Source organism: Pocillopora damicornis, chromosome 5 (assembly GCF_964200805.1).
Source record: "Pocillopora damicornis chromosome 5, jaPocDami1.2, whole genome shotgun sequence".
NCBI classification, from domain to species: Eukaryota; Metazoa; Cnidaria; class Anthozoa; order Scleractinia; family Pocilloporidae; genus Pocillopora; species Pocillopora damicornis.
Genome location: NC_142674.1, coordinates 25,273,584 through 25,292,754, shown reverse-complemented (window position 1 = coordinate 25,292,754; position 19,171 = coordinate 25,273,584). Strand labels below are relative to the sequence as shown.

The following is a 19,171-nucleotide window of genomic DNA, read 5'->3' as shown; positions in this document are numbered from 1 at the left end:
ACATAAAAACACATTGAATCATTTTAGTAAATGTTTTGTATACTAGTGACTGTCAACAGTAAGTTTCGATAAAAAAAAAAAATTTCTAAAAAATTTCACGCCCACAAGCATGAATGCTTCAAACAGGTAGCTGCTACGCTTCTCTTTGACAAAAGTGTGATTACCATTGCACTGAAATAATTACAGAAAAGTAAAGATGACATAGAATAAGTAAGTGATTAAATAACTGAACATATTGTTTTGCACTTAAAAGTTAAGAAATTAATAAAATATCCAAAAGATTACTTACGTTGAGCTAATATTTCCATGAAAATGTTTCGTACATTGAGAGAAAATAAAACAGTCTCAAATAATCAAAACATTCTACATTGTCAGTAGTATAACAACAATAAGAACAAGCCTAATTTTGCTTACTCGGTCCATATTATAGCTACGGTTATTAATTATTCGATTCATTGGAAAAGGAAAAGATAGAGATAGAGAGAGAAGGCGGAGAGACAGCTCCCAATATTTGTTTGTATCTCGACCTGATTACTACAGCACAACTTGACTAGTTAGCCATCAGCCAATAGGAAAGGTGACTGCAGTATTTGGACAACGGTGACAGTGATAACAAACTTACGACACTGCTGTTCATCTGAACCATCACCACAGTCATCTCCGTCACGGCAACGACTCCATTTACTAAGACACTTTCCATTATCACAAGTGAACTCGTAGTTTGCACACTTTCCTGTATGATAATACAATAACTTCAATTCAAAGGCAAAACATTGAGCCTGTGTATTTAACAAAAGGAAAAGAACAAACAAAACCTGAAATAATCCAAACAATTCAGACATACTTCTTAGCTCTGAAGTCAAAAACCGCAGGACAGTTATGTTCATTCCGAGGTTATGCCTTTGTCTCAAAATTCTCCTCTGCTAAGTATGTTTGAACCGATAAGCAGAAAAACAAGCCACTTGCGAGCTCTTGCTACCACAATTTCCCTTGATAAATCTTAATCCCTGTCGTCTTCAAAAAGGAGAAAGTTGCCGCTGACCCTTGGTCTCTCTGAGTCATTTTTTTCTTCTTTTAATTTTTGATTATTTTGAAAAAAGGGACGAGGACTCGACATCCTACAATTTTTGATATCATGAATATCCGTGAATTTCAGCTGTCTTGACAGAAAGGCTTTGTAAATATATATGGAAAAAAGATAAACTGAAATCGATGAACATGTTCGATCAGTTCCTTTCCTCCATATCTCATACAGCCTCCCTATCAAGCAGGAAGTGACCAGCTAACTTTGGTTTTTGTTCCGTTTTTGTTGTTTCAATCCATCTCTTGAAATCATTTTTTAATACTTCAAAGATCCTCAACATTAGATTTTTTTATTGATAGTTACATGTAAATCAAATAAATACAAGCGACGTGTTCAAAATATGCCATTCCTTTACTGCGGTTATCCGAGCAATATTACAAGGAGACGACACAAAGATTGTAGATCGCAACGCCTTACATTCTTTTTCGTTTGTTTATTGTTCTTGTGCAAGAGTGCTAATTGTAGTAAAATTTTGTGTGCGCTTTCTTTGTGTCATTGCGTAACATTGCGTAACATACCATGTCTTTAACCGTATTGTTCATCGTAGTTTGGTGCAGTTTTGCAGTGTAGTTTCGTCGAGGGTAGTTTCGTATATTTGTTCTTTTCGCGTCGTGCAGTTTGTTCGCCACTAGGCAAGATCTATAACATCGCAACAAATGTAAGTTTTCTATCATGTAGTTTTTTTCGTTGTTTCCGTTGTAGCTTTCCTTGTGCATTTAGTGTAGTTTATATTGTAATAGTTTTCGTTCGCTGTTTTATTTGCAGTTTTAACCGTACCGTGTCGTTTCGTTCCGCGTTTAAAATTGTGCTAGAATTAGTTAGTATTAGTCGCCAGTGGCAGTTACAAAGATAGATTTAGATTTATGATACTCACGGTCAGCTGATTGGCGCAGGTAAAGCATGAAAGAAAAGGAAAAGTAAATAAATTGGTCTATTAGCATCATTACAATACCGTTAAGCTCTATGAAATTTTGTGCATGGCGCACTGGCGACAAAAGTTTACGTGTAAAAAAATTTATTCTTAAGCTCTTAGCTCCACATTAGCAATTTAATATCGTCTGTGTTGCGACCGTTCGCGTTTTCGCCTTTTCGCGGTCAATTTATACAGTCAATTAAGGCAATGCCGATGAGTGCATGACTATATTTCTAGAAAAGCTTTTTTCAAATTAATATGTTAACGCTTGGGGAACTCAATATACTCGAAAAATCTCGAAGTGTTTACTCACTGCATACATGCGTAATAATGGTTGCTTTAAAATTTATCATGTAGAGCATTTTACGTCGCAAAGTACAAATCATCATTTCTGGTCTCCCAACTAATGCGTTTGATTTTTTCCAACGATAAGATACAAAAGGAGTTCATCTCGTATATGAAATCGCCGCTATCTCATTCAAGTAGTTGCAGTTTATTTCATGCGATTTTAAAATGACTTTGGCCATCACAAGAACCGTCTTCATGCCATTGAAGTTCTTAATCTAAAGATGGCCCAATGTGACGGCATTCAACCAATAGCCAGTTCAGTTTTGTAAAACTACCTCTGCATATTATTTACGTCAAAGCTTTATTTCGCCGTCTTGGAGGTGTTCTTGCAAATGAGGGGTTCTTGGAAAATATAGCTTTTTTTCTTTATTTTTAAAAAGAGAGTTAGCCTTCATATTTAACATTACTTTTTGAGAATAGCATTTTTACGCTAAGCCCATATAAAGAACAAGAAGATGTACAGAAGTAGAAGTTACCTATCAACATCAGTACTTACTGCATTGTTCGTCTGATCCGTCTCTACAGTCAGTCTCCCCATTGCAGCGTGCAGACGCGTGGATACACTGTTGTTGATTTGCACAAGCAAACACATAGTCTCGACAAGTTACTAGCAGATGATTAAAAGAAACGCATGAACCGTGGCAAAACGTTGGCACTTCTTGTACATTTTTTACCAAAAATATATAATAAATATTAAAGGCTACTTCATGACTTGAGCAGCTTACTTTTAGTGATTGATCTTTTGTGATTGACATTTTGGAGTGACTTTTCATCAAAGACAAAGTTTGATAACCGTCAACTTCCACTTTATATTTTTTCAGTTTGTCGTTATCATTTTATCGAGTTCTGTTTTTAATAACCTTTTCATCGATTCATAGTTTTTTAATTTCCGTGAATTTTAGTTGTCTTGACAGGAAGGCTTTGTAAACATATATAGAAAAAAGATAAACTGAAATGAGTGAGCATGTTAGATCAGTTTCTTTCCTCCATATCTCATACAGCCTCACTATCAAGCAGGAGGTGACCAGCTAACTTTAGTTTTTGTTCGGTTTTTGTTGTTTCAATCCATCTCTTGAAATCATTCTTTTTAATACTTCAATGATCCTCAACCTTAGATTTTTTATTGAAAGTTACATGTAAATCAAATAAATACAAGCGACGTGTTCAAAATATGCCATTCCTTAAATGCGGTTATCCGAGCAATATTACAAGGAGACGACATAAAGATAGATTTAGATTTATGATACTTACCGTTAGCTGATTGGCGTAGGTAAAACATGAAAGAAAAGGAAAAGTTACTCAATTGATCTATTAGTATCATTACGATACTGTTAAGCTCCATGAAATTTTGGTTATGGCGCACTGGCGACAAAAGTTTACGTGTAAAAGAAAAATTCATTCGTAAGCTCTACATGAGCAATTTAATATCCCCTGTGTTGGGACCGTTCGCGTTTTCGCCTTTTCGCCTTTTTTCGCGGTCAATTAATACAGTCAGTTAAGGCAATGCCGATAGGTGCATGTCTATATTTCTAGAAAAGCTTTTTTCAAATTAATATGCTAACGCTTGGGGAACTCAATATACTCGAGGAATCTCGAAGTGTTCATTCATTGCATGCATGCGTAATAATGGTTGCTTTAAAAATTTATCATGTAGAGCATTTTACGTCGCAAAGTACAATTCATCATTTCTGGTCTCCCAAATAATGCATTTGATTTTTTCCAACGATAAGATACAAAAGGAGTTCATCTCGTATATGAAATTGCCGCTATCTCATTCAAGTAGTTGCAGTTTATTTCATGCGACTTTAAAATGACTTTGGCCATCACAAGAACCGTCTTCATGCCATTAAAGTTCTTAATCTAAAGATGGCCCAATGTGACGGCATTCAACCAATAGCCAGTTCAGTTTTGTAAAACTACCTCTGCATGTGATTTACCTCACAGCTTTATTTCGCTGTGTTGGAGGTGTTCTTGCAAATGAGGGGTTCTTGAAAAATATAGCTTTTTTGTATATTTTTGAAAAGAGAGTTACCCTTCCAATTTAATATTACTTTTTGAGAATAGCATTTTTACGCTAAGCCCATATAAAGAATAAGAAGATGTACAGAAGTAGAATTTACCTATCAACATCAGTACTTACTGCATTGTTCGTCTGATCCATCACTGCAGTCAGTGTACCCATTGCAGCGGTAAGACGCGAAGATACACTGTTGTTGATTTACACAAGCAAACTGATAGTCTTGACAAGTTACTAGCAGATGATTAAAAGAAACACATGAACTGTGACAAAACGTTGGCACTTCTTGTACATTTTATACCAAAAATATATAATAAATATTAAAGGCTACTTCATGACTTGAGCAGCTTACTTTTAGTGATTGATCTTTTGTGATTGACATTTTGCAGTGACTTTTCATCAAAGACAAAGTTTGATAACCGTCAACTTCCACTTTATATTTTTTCAGTTTATCTTTATCATTTTATCGAGTTCTGTTTTGAATAGCCTTTTCATCGATTCATAGTTTTTGAATATCCGTGAATTTTAGTTGTCTTGACAGGAAGGCTTTGTAAACATATCTGGAAAAAAGATAAACTGAAATGAGTGAGCATGTTAGATCAGTTTCTTTCCTCCATATCTCAAACAGCCTCACTATCAAACAGGAGGTGACCAGCTAACTTTAGTTTTTGTTTGGTTTTTGTTGTTTCAATCCATCTCTTGAAACCATTTTTTTTAATACTTCAATGATCCTCAACCTTAGATTTTTTGTTGATAGTTACATGTAAATCAAATAAATACAAGCGACGTGTTCAAAATATGCCATTCCTTAAATGCGGTTATCCGAGCAATATTACAAGGAGACGACATAAAGATAGATTAAGATTTATGATACTTACCGTTAGCTGATTGGCGCAGGTAAAACATGAAAGAAAAGGAAAAGTTACTCAATTGATCTATTAGTATTATTACGATACTGATAAGCTCCATGAAATTTTGGTTATGGCGCACTGGCGACAAAAGTTTACGTGTAAAAGAAAAATTCATTCGTAAGCTTTACATGAGCAATTTAATATCCCCTGTGTTGGGACCGTTTGCGTTTTCGCCTTTTTGCCTTTCCGCAGTCAATTAATACAGTCAGTTAAGGCAATGCCGATAGGTGCATGACTATATTTCTAGAAAAGCTTTTTTCAAATTAATATGCTAACGCTTGGGAAACTCAATATACTCGAGAAATCTCGAAGTGTTTATTCACTGCATGCATGCGTAATAATGGTTGCTTTAAAAATTTATCATGTAGAGCATTTTACGTCGCAAAGTACAAATCATCATTTCTGGTCTCCCAACTAATGCGTTTGATTTTTTCCAACGATAAGATACAAAAGGAGTTCATCTCGTATATGAAATCGCCGCTATCTCATTCAAGTAGTTGCAGTTTATTTCATGCGATTTTAAAATGACTTTGGCCATCACAAGAACCGTCTTCATGCCATTAAAGTTCTTAATCTAAAGATGGCCCAATGTGACGGCATTCAACCAATAGCCAGTTCCGTTTTGTAAAACTACCTCTGCATGTGATTTACCTCACAGCTTTATTTCGCTGTGTTGGAGGTGTTCTTGCAAATGAGGGGTTCTTGAAAAATATAGCTTTTTTGTATATTTTTGAAAAGAGAGTTACCCTTCCAATTTAATATTACTTTTTGAGAATAGCATTTTTACGCTAAGCCCATATAAAGAATAAGATGTACAGAAGTAGAAGTTACTTATCAACCACAGTACTTACGGCATTGTTCGTCTGATCCATCACTACAGTCAGTGTACCCATCGCAGCGGTAAGACGCTGGGATACACTGCTGTTGATTTGCACAAGCAAACTGATAGTCTTGACAAGTTACTAGCAGATGATTAAAAGAAACACATGAACTGTGACAAAACGTTGGCACTTCTTGTACATTTTATACCAAAAATATATAATAAATATTAAAGGCTACTTCATGACTTGAGCAGCTTACTTTTAGTGATTGATCTTTTGTGATTGACATTTTGCAGTGACTTTTCATCAAAGACAAAGTTTGATAACCGTCAACTTCCACTTTATATTTTTTCAGTTTGTCGTTATCATTTTATCGAGTTCTGTTTTTAATAACCTTTTCATCGATTCATAGTTTTTGAATATCCGTGAATTTTAGTTGTCTTGACAGGAAAGCTTTGTAAACATATAGGGAAAAAAGATAAACTGAAATCAGTGAACATGTTAGATCAGTTTCTTTCCTCCATATCTCGTACAGCCTCGCTATCAAGCAGGAGGTGACCAGCTAACTTTGGTTTTTGTTCGGTTTTTGTTGTTTCAATCCATCTCTTGAAATCATCTTTTTTAATACTTCAATGATCCTCAACCTTAGATTTTTTATTGATAGTTACATGTAAATCAAATAAATACAAGCGACGTGTTCAAAATATGCCATTCCTTTAATGCGGTTATCCGAGCAATATTACAAGGAGACAACATAAAGATAGATTTAGATTTATGATACTTACCGTTAGCTGATTAGCGCAGGAAAAACATGAAAGAAAAGGAAAAGTTACTCAATTGAAAGACAAAGAAAAGACAAAGTTTGATAAGCATCAAGTTCTACTTTCCTTTTTTTCAGTTTATCGTTATGATTTTATCGAATTCTGTACTTAATAACCTTTTCGTCGATTCATAGTTTCTGAAAGTTTACTGAAATACAGCCCGTGCGAATTTTTTCTCCGGAAGGCGCCTAAGAAGGTCTGACTCTGTTCCGAACGTAGCCGGATACAAATTCTTGATGGCAACAAACTCCTGAGGTTAGTTTCCCTTCGTTCTGGATGAGAGATAAAGCCTTCCAATTTACTGAAACTCTCACGAAACGATTTGAGTACAAATTGGCTATATCATACGCAATTCGGAAGTTCACTGACTCGACTGTATGTGATGAGATTTACTTTAACCATTATTGTTATTATTACCATCATTAAAAATAAACATTTATTGTCCGATGAAATTTTCATGGAAACGTTTCAAGATGGCGAGTTTTCGATGGAATGTCGCAAATACCAGTAAGACACGCCTCAATCACGTCGAGCTTCTTACTTGAGATTTAAAGCTTTTCTCATTATTTTTTTAAATGAAAAGCCAACATGAGATGTTGATTGGTTTAGACCGGTTGTTACAAGTACTTAATGTATCAGTTCTGTCAAAATTTTGAGTAACGGGTTAAGTCCTCAAAGGTCTCCTTCAGATACAGAAAAGCCTGTTCAGAATAGGGTTGGAATTTGTAATGCATTTATCATACTAAACTTCTTTTGATTATAAGGTTTCAGAGGGAATCACTCGGTTGACTAGAAGTTAAACATTACAAAATGGCAGTAGCAACATACCTGCAGATGTGCAGGGGACGGCTACCAGCATGAGCAGTAGAACAACCTGGGGATTCATGACAATCTTTGTGGAAACAAAAAAAAGGTAAAAAATAATCAAAATCGAATGTAATGAGTCAAATTGTTCCTCTTTTGGTAGGAAAGTAAGCAATCCGCTGATTGTTGTACTGCCGAGTTAAGTTCTCCCACCGATAAAGGAACAATAGGCAGTCTGAGAATGCATGTGGCTACTGATAAAGCTACTGATACAGCACAGTGATCAATTGACTTTCAACCGATAATTCAAAGGTAACAAATAATCATATAAATAATAACTATGATAGCAATAGTGATAATAATTCATAGAGGGCCAGCTCGAAAACCTAACGGTTCTTCCAGCCTCTCGGCTCCAAAATGATACAACTATGTTTATTTTGCCTGTTCATTATAATCATTTTTCTTATTTCATTGTTATTCCATTTTTGTGAGAAATAAAGACTTGTTGTTGTTGTTGTAGTAATTATAATAATGATAATGATGATAGTGATGCTACTATGGTCACAAGCCATTGAGAAACGATCGAAATTGCGTTTGAAAACTTGTTGTGCAATTTGATATCTCACCATTTGAACTTGAAATGAAGATTTTATGTTGACATTAGCAACAATGAAATGTTCTGATATACACAGTGTAGATCAAAGATAAGGGGACATTGTATAGAAGTACCATGCGCACGTATCAATCGACATACGTCGACATACTCGCATAAATACGCTCATGTCCTTCTCGGCCTTATGGCTTATGGCCTTTGTTATTCATTGCTCTACCTGTGCTTTGAGTGGTATTGAGTTGTACAAAGAAAAGAGATGGTACTGCAAAAGCGCGGCTGCTAGCATGAAATGGGCAAAATAATTATGAAAACGTCGATGAAAGCTATGGTGTGAAATATATCTGTCATATGATTAAAATATGACTTTTATTTATTTATTTATTTTTGTATTCTATTTTGTTGTATTGCAATTTCTGGTCACTTACACCTGTATAATAATATTGTGGCATTTCTAATAAACTTGTAAGGGAGCAAAAAGAGGAACACTTTACCTTTCTTGCCCCTTGGCAGTGATCTGACTCAAAACGTTCGTACAATCTGAAAAAGTAAAACATAATCAATTAAGAACTGTGAAAACTAAAGAATAGAAATTGAATCATTCATAACTATGTTACTTGTTTGTCACACCATTCCTGAAGCCACTTGAAGTGACTTCTGAATAGGCAAACTTAACGAGAATTTTGCTACTAATCTGCTCCTTACAGATACTCATTCCAACACGGTAAAAGAAACTGAATTAGACAAAAACCGAGACTTCTTGATATCAAATTGGGTTGAGCACTGTTAAGCATCAACCCTCAACACATTTCAAGTGAGCAATTACCTTGGATGCAAAGTGTTTTAGAGAGAAACCCTTTGTGAAAATACACAGTTACTCGTGGGAAAAAGAACGTTCTCTTGAGATAGAAAACAAAATTATAATAGTATATACGATAATAATGACAATGATACTTGTAATTGTAGAAAAAAAAATACCAGTCATAATATTATTATGTTTTCTTTAATGCCGAATAATTATTATCTATTATCACCATCATTTTATCTTTTATTTTTCTTCAAGTTATTAGTAGTTAGCCGTTTTCTTTAGAACGAGCGGCCAAGAACAAACAATGTAAATTAACCAAAATATAATAGCTAATTTAACCGATAGGTACTGTGAAGAAAAATGTCCGACAAATCTTTTTTTTAGATATTCTAGCGCACGGTGCGTTTCCCGTCCGTTGATAACAATAAGTGGATTACCTCAGAATTGCATGATCTCTCCCACGGATTTTTTTTCCCCTCCAATGTTGTCTTGTTTCTTCCTATTTAATGTACTATTTTAAGACAAAATACTTCAGCAGTTTTTCCTTTTTTCGTTAAGAGGAAAACAGGTGAATGTGCAAATATAAGTTATAACGACCACTTAGATCTAGAACTATAAAAGCAACGCTTATTTAACAAACACTTTATCAGAGATAAAACATACAGAAGCAAAGTACTCTAAAAAATATTGGCCCAAAAATGCGTAGTATACTGCGATAATTGTGTTAGCACAACAATAATCTTATGTCTGTCGAAGTCGCCCCGTGATCAGAATTAGAATCAGTACTCGTACGGTACTAAAAACCATCAGCTTTAAAATAACTATATAACAACCGAGTCGAAATAATAGGGATGATGATCATCGGCGATGATCAATTTTACACGGCACATCATCAGCAGGTAACAACTGAATTATATAATATTTAGAATTACCATGTTTTCAATGTTCCACACGGTACAAAAATAGCCTAGAAAAAATTACCTTTCTCCAAGGTGTCTCTCTGAGAATAAATAGATTCCTGCCGAACAAAGTCGAAAGTCGCTGAATATAAATATTCCTTCCGTGATAGCAAAAACCAAAAAAAAAAAGGAAGACGGTGCCGTTAACTTTGCATAAAGATGTATTTCAGAATCCAATAATCATTCTCTTTAAATGTTGATGACCTCACCTCGAACAGAGCAAGTAAGAGGGCAAGAAAATTATAAGCTTGCAACCATCTGGAGAATGCAATTAACTTCTGAATAAACAGGTTTATATAACTAGAATTTTATTATCACTTGGTTCCGTCATGATAATCAATCCAACACGTTAGAAAATTCAGATCGAGAGTAACTGAGGCATCTTGTGGTTATTATGAAATTTTTTATAACACTGTTAAGAATAAAACGTTCAAGGCGTTTTAAATGAGCAAACACCTTTGACGCGAATAATTCTGAGGAGAAACCCTCCGTAAAAGATAGATAGTCATGAGATGGGTAAACACTGCTCTTTTGGGATAGAAAAGGCGAGAATAACAATAACAATTGCAATAATGACGATGATGATACATGTAAATAATAAAAATACTAATAACCATACTGATAAAATAGACAACGATAATCTATAGAGGGGTAACTTCTCCTGTAGCTTTAATGTTTTCGAATACCGTTGCTGATCGGCAAATTAGCATAATATTCTCTTTGTTGATCAAAGATATGAATCCTGACATCATCATTGTTTTGAATCAGCCAATCAAGTGAGAGATCCTTGAAGCTTGAAGCCATCTGGTGACAAATAAAGTTTAGTGACGGCATTAGACTGTTTCAACCGTCAGCTGTCAAGCAATTTTCCCATTTTCAACAGTTTCTAATTTCCTTTCGCTTTGTCTTTCTTCGTTTGTTTTTGTTTTTCGTTTTAGTTTGGTCTCCTTTTGTTTTCTAAGTGTGTATTGATTCGTCTTGCTTTTTTCTATAACGTTTTTGTTTCAGTTTTTGACAGTTATCAGTAATTGGCAAATGTTTATTTGCGATCAGGCGGCCGACAAAAAATTTAAATTTTAACGCCCACAATGCAAATGAACCAAAATACATAATTAGTTCACTCCACCGACAGGTGCCGAGAAGAAAAATGTCCAACATATATCGTCTCCTATAAATATGAATATTAAGGCACTGTTTGTTTCCATCTCCTTGCGATAAAAAGGGACACCGCAGGATTGAAAAATGTTCCCTACCTTATTTTCCCTTTTTTTTCTTTCTATTTTCTTTTGATGTACTGTCTTTTAAGACAAAAATGCTTCTTTCGTTTCTTTTTTTTTAAGAAGAGAATCGCGTGAGCGTGCGGATGTAATATGTTGGCTGGCTTACTCTCAGGAAGGCAAACAGGGGTGGGCTGGGGGGAGGTTAAACCTTTAACTTTCAAGATCTGATTGCTAATTCTCCCCTCTTTGTGCTGCACATTTCCTTTCTAATTGGATACAAGAATTTGATGTTAGATCAAGATAACAACCTCTACCTCATAAGTTTGAATATTCTCATTACCTGTCTGCTGAATAATGTATGGATATCATAGGAAGAAGATTCATAGTGATCACCACTGGGAGTGAAAGGCTAACCAATCCCACTTCCCTGAGAACAATTTTTAAAAGGAATAATAATGATGAAAAGATAAGAAAAACAATATCTCTTGGCGATAAGTTTAATCTAAACGCCCACCGAGTGACGCATGTCAATGGTTTACGGAACATCTTGCAAAGATAGAATAACACTCAGTTGAAGAAACACTGGATTAGTAGAAAGGCTCGAACATATGGAATAATGTAATACATTACTTTAGGGAAAAATAACGGAAGTCAAATGACATCGATCCCCCTTTTCCCCTTCGCACCACTCTCTTCCCCCCCCCCCCCCCACCACACCAAAAAAAAAACCCCAAAAAACCCCAGAAGACTAAGAAAACAAAATGAACTTACGCCTTGTTCACAAGGTTGGTAGATAGGGGTGACGGAGACAGAGTGAATTGTTTGGGAGCCTTTCCTTCTTCGAAAGACCGTGGGAGAAGGGGGAGGACTCAAGACGGAGGGCACAGTTTTTCCCAATACGGACCGACCCTAGGCTGGTGAATAACATTTTATTTCTTTTCCCTTAAACTTAACCAAATTCTTTGCAAAGAACCCGAAAGATTTAGGGCTGTAATTACAACAAGATCTTCCATAAACCTAAACATTTTTGAGCGAGTAAATGGTGGTTAAAATAGAGGTAATGCAAATTAAAGAAAGAAACTTCACCGAAGTCTGTTTTTCATTTTTCGTCCTCCCTCTTCTCCCAGGGTCTTTCGAAGAAAGAAAGGCTCCAAAACAATGCACTCTGTCTCCAGATCTCTCACATGATTGGCTAACTCAAAAGAATAATGATGTCATGATTCTAATCTTTGATCAACAGGAAGAATATTATGCTAATTTGCCGATCAGCAACGGTATTCGGAAACATTAAAGCTACACGAGAATTTACCCATCTAGAGAGTATCATGAATCAGTTTATTAGTATGGTTATAAGTATTTTTATTATTTACATGTATCATCATCGTCATTATTGCAATTGTTATTGTCATTCTCGCCATTTCTATCCCAACAGAACAGTGTTTACCTATCTGATAACTATCTATGTTTTTACGGAGGGTTTCTCCTCAGAATTATTCAGCGTCAAAGTTTGCTCATTTGAAACGCCTTGAACGTTTCATGCCTACCAGTCCTATAAAAGAATTTCAAAATAAACATAGGATGCCTCAATTACTCTCGATCTGAATTTTCGAACGTGTTGGATTGAGTATCAATATGGAACCAAGTGGTAATAAATTTCTAAGTATAGGAACCCGTTTATTCAGGAGTTAATTGAATTCTCCAGATGGTTGCAAGCTCCTAATTTTCTTGCCCTTTTACTGGCTCGATTCGAGGTGACGTCGTCAACATTTAAAGAGAATGAATTTTTGATTCAGAAATGCATCTTTATGCAAAGTTAACGGCACCTTCTTCCTTTTTTCGGTTTTTGTCATCGCGAAAGGAATATTTATATTAAGTGACTTTCGACTTCGTTCGGCAAGAATCTATTGTTATGAGTAATTGTTGTTGTAAATATAAGCTTCTAGAAATCCCCAGACTGCTTATTCATGTTGACATCAGTGACGCAGTTGATGACACAGTTATTAAGTAATACTACTAAAATAGTTCTTTTGTAAGCTTCTGGTATGTTCCAGAATACTTTATGAATGTATATGAGGACTCATTTATATAGTAAAAAGTAAAATGTTATTTACCAGCCTGGGGTCGGTCCGTATTGGGAAAAACTGTGCCCTCTTTCTCGAGTACTCAAGACAGAGGGCACAGTTTTTCCCAATACCGACCTCCCGACGGGCGAATAACATATATACATATATATGTAGGGAGTCTGCAAGTCGATTTCGCGTGGAACAGTGCTCAATACGTTGAAGCAGAGCAGAATAAATATTTTAAGAGGAAAAAAGGACGCAACTAGTACATTTTCCCGACAAGCCTGTTTTGTGAATCGCTTCACTCTTCAGGGGTTTAAACATATATATGTAGATTTGCTTCGTTCAGGGCTCCCTATGCATGCATATGTGTGTGATGTATTTACAACAATTTTTCGAGTGAATTCATAATGCATTCATATAAGCAGTTACGAAGAGTTGCAATTTCATGAACAAGCAGTTAGCGAGAAATAAGAGAGATGGTAAGTTTTGAGCTCGGTTAAGAAATGAAGATGATTTTAGTCTCGTGGCGAGCATGGGACAAAGAAAAATTCTGAGTCCCTATGAGGAATCGAACTTCAGACCTTCGGATTCTGCTCTCCGATGCTCTACTACTGAGCCACAGAGACTCCATGGTGAGTGAAGTCTCTTACGAAGTTCATATGACACGCGTCCTGCATACTGTGAGGATTAACAATGTCAATAGCGTAATGTTTGTGGATAGAACTTCGTAATAGACCTCGCTCATCGAGGTGTGCGCAAGGAAACACCGGCAGATGACAATGAAGTGCGCATACTCGAGTGTCGAGCTTCAGTGTAGCGTACCGCGGACACACAACTAGGCATTGCACGAGGGCTTCACGTGGGCTGATAGCTGTGAAGCCGCGTAAGCAAATAATTTGCAACCCGCGTTTTGAGCGCGAAATCAAACTGGTGAGGTTGAAGTTGAACAGTTATTCTCAGTATTTTACATTTTCTGATCAACTCGCAAAGCAACAATACCGGCAAAGCTAAAGCTTTGTCAACGGGAGGAAATTGTTATGATTCAAGTTTGTGGAGAGAGGGTTTTGCGTGAAAACAGGATGAAAAGAAAGAGACTGAGCGACCAAAAAAAACAAGAAGTAATTACGTAAAGCAAGTCGAGAAAAACGCCCAAAAAAGTTAGAGAGGACACCAAAATATGCAGAATACGGTGAAAGGAACGCGAAAGAGAACAAGAAAAGACACAAGTAAAAAGGCGAATTTAACGAAGAGCAACGCGAGAACGAAGTACATCCAGGTGTCCAATACCTTCAACTTTCCCTCGAAATGACTGAACATCCGAGCCATTTCTTCTTTGGTGCTGGCTATTTCCTCTGAGCATCTTTTGCGTGTGTGAACCGAATCAATGAGTTGCCTCTTTGAACAATAGAGAACAGCAGACTGCGGTTGGATATCATCGTTTAGTACACTCCACAGTGGACTGTCGATGCTTAACGCGTCTTCAACCGCAATTATGGAGGGGTATTTACAGCCCACCGTGTCAACGTTTGTCTTGTGTACTCCTTGACCAGCCGTTTAATGGCTCCCATTGCCTTCGTGATTTGAGCACAAAACCGTTTTGCAATGGCTCGTCCATCTAAAGAATGATTAACACGACATGAGTCAAAATGATACCGTAGAAAGCCTACACTACAATCATTTCATTAAGATATGTTGGTTAGCTCTAATCGGGCGTCTTATCGACGACTGCTAGCACTCAAACATATCAATGAATTACCTGCATATTTCTTCATTAGTTGTAAGAGAAACGACCGTTCTGAGCACTTGACATGCATGGATAATTGCAAGTCTTCTCGACGCTTGTCTTGCAAATCGCAGAGGTAGACAATATACATGCTGCTGTCAGGAGACCATCGGGGTTGGCCGGCCGCCCTCAAGGTTCTTTAGCTGTTGATCCAACCTGTTACCAGCAGAAAGGAAAACAGTGGAGAAACCAAAAATTTGATTGGAATTATTGGTTTGGTTTTGCATTGCTTTGCAGTGCGATTAGCAAACAAAACTTGCCCCGAGAACCAAGTAAAATACCAACAACGACTTCCACGTTTAACGGTATGGAATTGTCCATAATTCTGATTGCTCGATTGCCTGATTGTCTATTTACTTGTGTGATTAGCTATTTGTTGATTTTGTGGCTGGTAATGAGTACTTTGCTTTGTTTTGGCGGACCTCATTTGAAAACCGTTTTAATATCCTTACGTAAAGATCATTTGGTTCCCAGACCAGGGGAGTAAATATAGCAGAATCCAAACGATGGTTTCATACCTGTCAAGCTGATCGGTCAATATATTCCAAGGTTCAGATGCAGGGGAAAATTTTTCCAGGTTTGTTCTGTTAATGAACAGTTTGAAAAATTCAGAAGACAAGTATCAGAGAAAGTCAGGACAAATGACAGAAAGTGATGGACCAAAAAAGTAAGACATTTCCTGTAAAAGTCAGAAACGACAATTGGGGTAAACATTGTATGAAAACCAGATCCCCATGCCACTCCATATCTTACGCAGAAAAACTGCCTCGACTTATCCGGGTAATCATCTGGTGATGAGCCTTCAAAGAAGAAAACGTCAACTCATAAAAGAACTTGTAACTGTTTAAGTAAGTTGTGTGTACCTTTCTGAACTTCAGTTGTGGTACTCTAATTTCCTCTTAAGCACTTCAAAAATTTATCAAACTATAATCAAAAGTTAAGGAGGGCAAAATACAATGGATGTCATTCATTTGTCATGATTATTTTTGGTCGTTAAATGTAAACCATTCCAAATAAGTTCACAGCCGACCGAGTTGCAAGATAAAAAAGACTGGTTAGAGGTCAATAACAACTAGGAATTCCTCGCGAAATTTGATAATAGCCTGGGACTTAGCGCGTGTTGTGTTGGAACTCGCCATGTGACATGTAACAAAACTACAATTCACCTTTTAGCCGGTGGCTAGCGATCAATACCATTAGTAATGATGGATACCACTTATCGACGTTACCTTCAGCGCCTTTGTTAGGAGGCCTTGGCATATCAACTCCGCCCACGCTCCTTTAAATCGTAATGATGGCGGCTTACTACATAACACCTATTTACACCTCGTCAGAAAAAAGGGCAGATGATTAATGAGAATATGAAATAACCTCTTGTTTTAGCGATTAGATCACCCCTGATGAAGGCGCTAGACAAGGGTGTCGAAACGTTGGGTCTATGAATTGTCACTTCTCGGTTACATTCATTAAATCTATAAACCATGTCTGATTGTCCACCTGGCTGCCATTCGATGGATAGTTTTTAATTATCGAAAGATGTAAATATTTTACAAATAGATTTTATGCTCCAGCGTATCAGTTCAGTAGTATATCACATATGACGTCAAACCAAGGAAAAACTGGCATACGAGGTGCAGTTGAGTGCGACGCTGATGTTTCGACCACATTCAGACGTCTTATATGATCTCACTGAACACGGTGTCATGGGGTTTATTTTGTTTTATGCGATAAAGAAGCAAAATGTTGCTGATGATGACGTCATATATGCACTCGTCCATCATTAAGTTACATGTAGCAAGCAATTAAAACAGAGCTATTTAACAAAGAGATTTTATGTTACCCTGCGTCAGTTCGGTAATAGACCACAGATGACATGTGATTACAAAGTGCTGAAACAAGACGTCACGTGTACTCCTTGCCTAATGTTTTGTTTGTCTTTTTTTCTCCTTAGGTGTCAAAGGACGGTGATAATCACTTTGTTTGAGTTAAAAAAAAAATAATAATTAAGGTTTAAGTGTTTCGAGAACTTTGGATGAAGGAACGTGCACTGACAGAATGATTTATACTCTTCGGAGTGGATAGAATTTGATGGAAATAATAAAATAAATTTAAACGTTCAGTGTACATGGCCAATAACGCCTTGATTTAACCTTAAATGTAGTGAAGTTTAAAAAATTATTTTTCTTCAAATTAACCTTTTGCGGCCTACCATTGCACTGTTCTCTATGTATTTCCTACGGTAATGACAAGGAAAATTTGTTTGCCAGTTGGGAGCTTCTTAAATTGATGATCGTTTCTTTTACATTTGATTCAAGGCTGATATTGTGAGGAGAAATTAGAGCCCAGACTCTCTGAGGGCTTTTAAGTGTTAAATGTCCAGAACAAGACCTCGTTGCGACGTAACGAGGTCGTCACGAAGTCAGAAGTGTTGGAGTGTATTAAAATCTTTTTTTTCGCGACTTGGAGCTTGAGCATGCGCACAAGTTATGAATTTTAAAGTTTGATCATGGGTGCATAATGAGAAAGGGGAGATGATTTGCATCCTAGCCCTTCCCCATTCGTTAAATCAGAGGTTTCAAACCAGTTTATGCAAAATTCTTGGAATTAGGACATAAATCAAAGTAAATCTCAACATTGCACCATGAACATCAACACAGTTTTACACATTAACCCTTTGTATACCAAGGGGGGTGGTATTTATTTGTCACAAAAATGAGTACATTATACAAGAATGCTTGTCAAGCCTGCTCTTTACAACAAAACCCTATAAAACTATATATATTTGGGAAGTGCATTAAAAATTTACTTTCACAACAATTATAGAAATTGACACATGTCAAAATTGTGACGTCACAATAAGCATAATTTGCATAATTATGCAAGTTTCTAAAGGAACTTTGAAATCACCAGCTCTAAACAAACAATTCCAACTTTTGGTTTCTTACTTGAAATTCTAATCACCTTTTAACACAATTTCAAAAGGTAAGAAATATTAATTAGGGCAATAACCCTCCTTTTAGAGAATTTAAGACAGATTAATAATTGCCTTTCATAAAGTAAAAATTGAGTAAAATATAAATGAAATAAGAAATATTCAAAAAATCCAAACACGATTTCAGATTTCTTGTAGTGACATTTATTTCAGGTTCTTCACTAAACTCAATATCTACTCTGCGTCCAATTTCTCTAGACCAATCTTCCTCATCCAATTCCACTTCGTTGTCAGTGTGATCTTCCTCTTCCAACTCTTCGCTAGAATCGTCAGAGCTTGATTCCGATGCACCAGAGTAAAATTCCTCATCAGAGGCTCGATGCTCGATGAAATTCGCTAAAGGCAAGTCTTCTTCGTCGATAAATTGAATTTCAACATTGTTTTGATCGTCGAAATGTAGTTCAGCATCACCTTCAAGAGCCGCCATTTTTAAATCTCCCCGTTCAAAACGTCCAAATCACAAAAAGCCTCAAAATTCGCCCAAAAACAAGCTCGATGGAAGAAATCCTCGAAAAAACTAATTAACGACTTTATGTAATTTACATTGAAATGTAGTATTAGTTTCCAGCCCCTCAAAGTGCTCTTTTCAGGCCGCCCGAATGGGGTCTGTATTTAAGTGGCCATATATGGCCACTTGGTACGCAAAGGGTTAAAACATTTGTGTGCAGTAAGAGCATTATCTTCCATGAAATACTGATGTTTTGCATAAACGAAGGGTCTTTTAAAAATTGTGGCCACTTTAAGGCTAACGGTTAATTTCTTTCCTTTGCGATTAAAAGAATCAATTTTTTTTTACGACAAACAGGTAAAATTTTTGTTGCCGTTTTACGGCCGGTGGTGAGCCCCATTAAGACTCTCAAAACCATCTGTTGTCATCTGAGATAGACTTCTTAAAAGCGTGTATCAGACCCTGCGGACAGGATGAATCTATCGTATTTCATGGGTGAATATCTGATAAGGGTTGTTTCATTAATTCGGCCATAATCCACCAAACAAATAAGAGAACAGCAAAAG

General features: G+C 36.4%; 1 protein-coding gene across 1 annotated transcript; it reads right to left on the bottom strand.

The window, feature by feature from the left end:
* Window positions 1-361: 361 nt before the first annotated feature.
* LOC149046137 (low-density lipoprotein receptor-related protein-like) lies at window positions 362-7,801 on the bottom strand. The gene is made up of 3 exons (XM_089206953.1): window positions 7,744-7,801; window positions 6,125-6,235; window positions 362-733 (listed from the first exon to the last, which is right to left on the bottom strand). The coding sequence occupies exons 1-3, from the start codon at window positions 7,799-7,801 to the stop codon at window positions 555-557; spliced, it is 348 nt and encodes a 115-aa protein (XP_089063079.1). The 3' UTR covers window positions 362-554.
* Between the last annotated feature and the right edge of the window lie 11,370 nt (window positions 7,802-19,171).

Bases quoted from the DNA above. Each gene is read 5' to 3' on its own strand.
- LOC149046137 (XM_089206953.1), bottom strand. From the start codon at position 7,801: ATGAATCCCCAGGTTGTTCTACTGCTCATGCTGGTAGCCGTCCCCTGC. The intron at 6,236-7,743 runs GTATGTTGCTAC...ATCATCTGCTAG, and splicing joins CGTCCCCTGCACATCTGCAG to TAACTTGTCAAGACTATCAG. The intron at 734-6,124 runs GTAAGTACTGTG...ATTATCATACAG, and splicing joins TGGATCAGACGAACAATGCC to GAAAGTGTGCAAACTACGAG.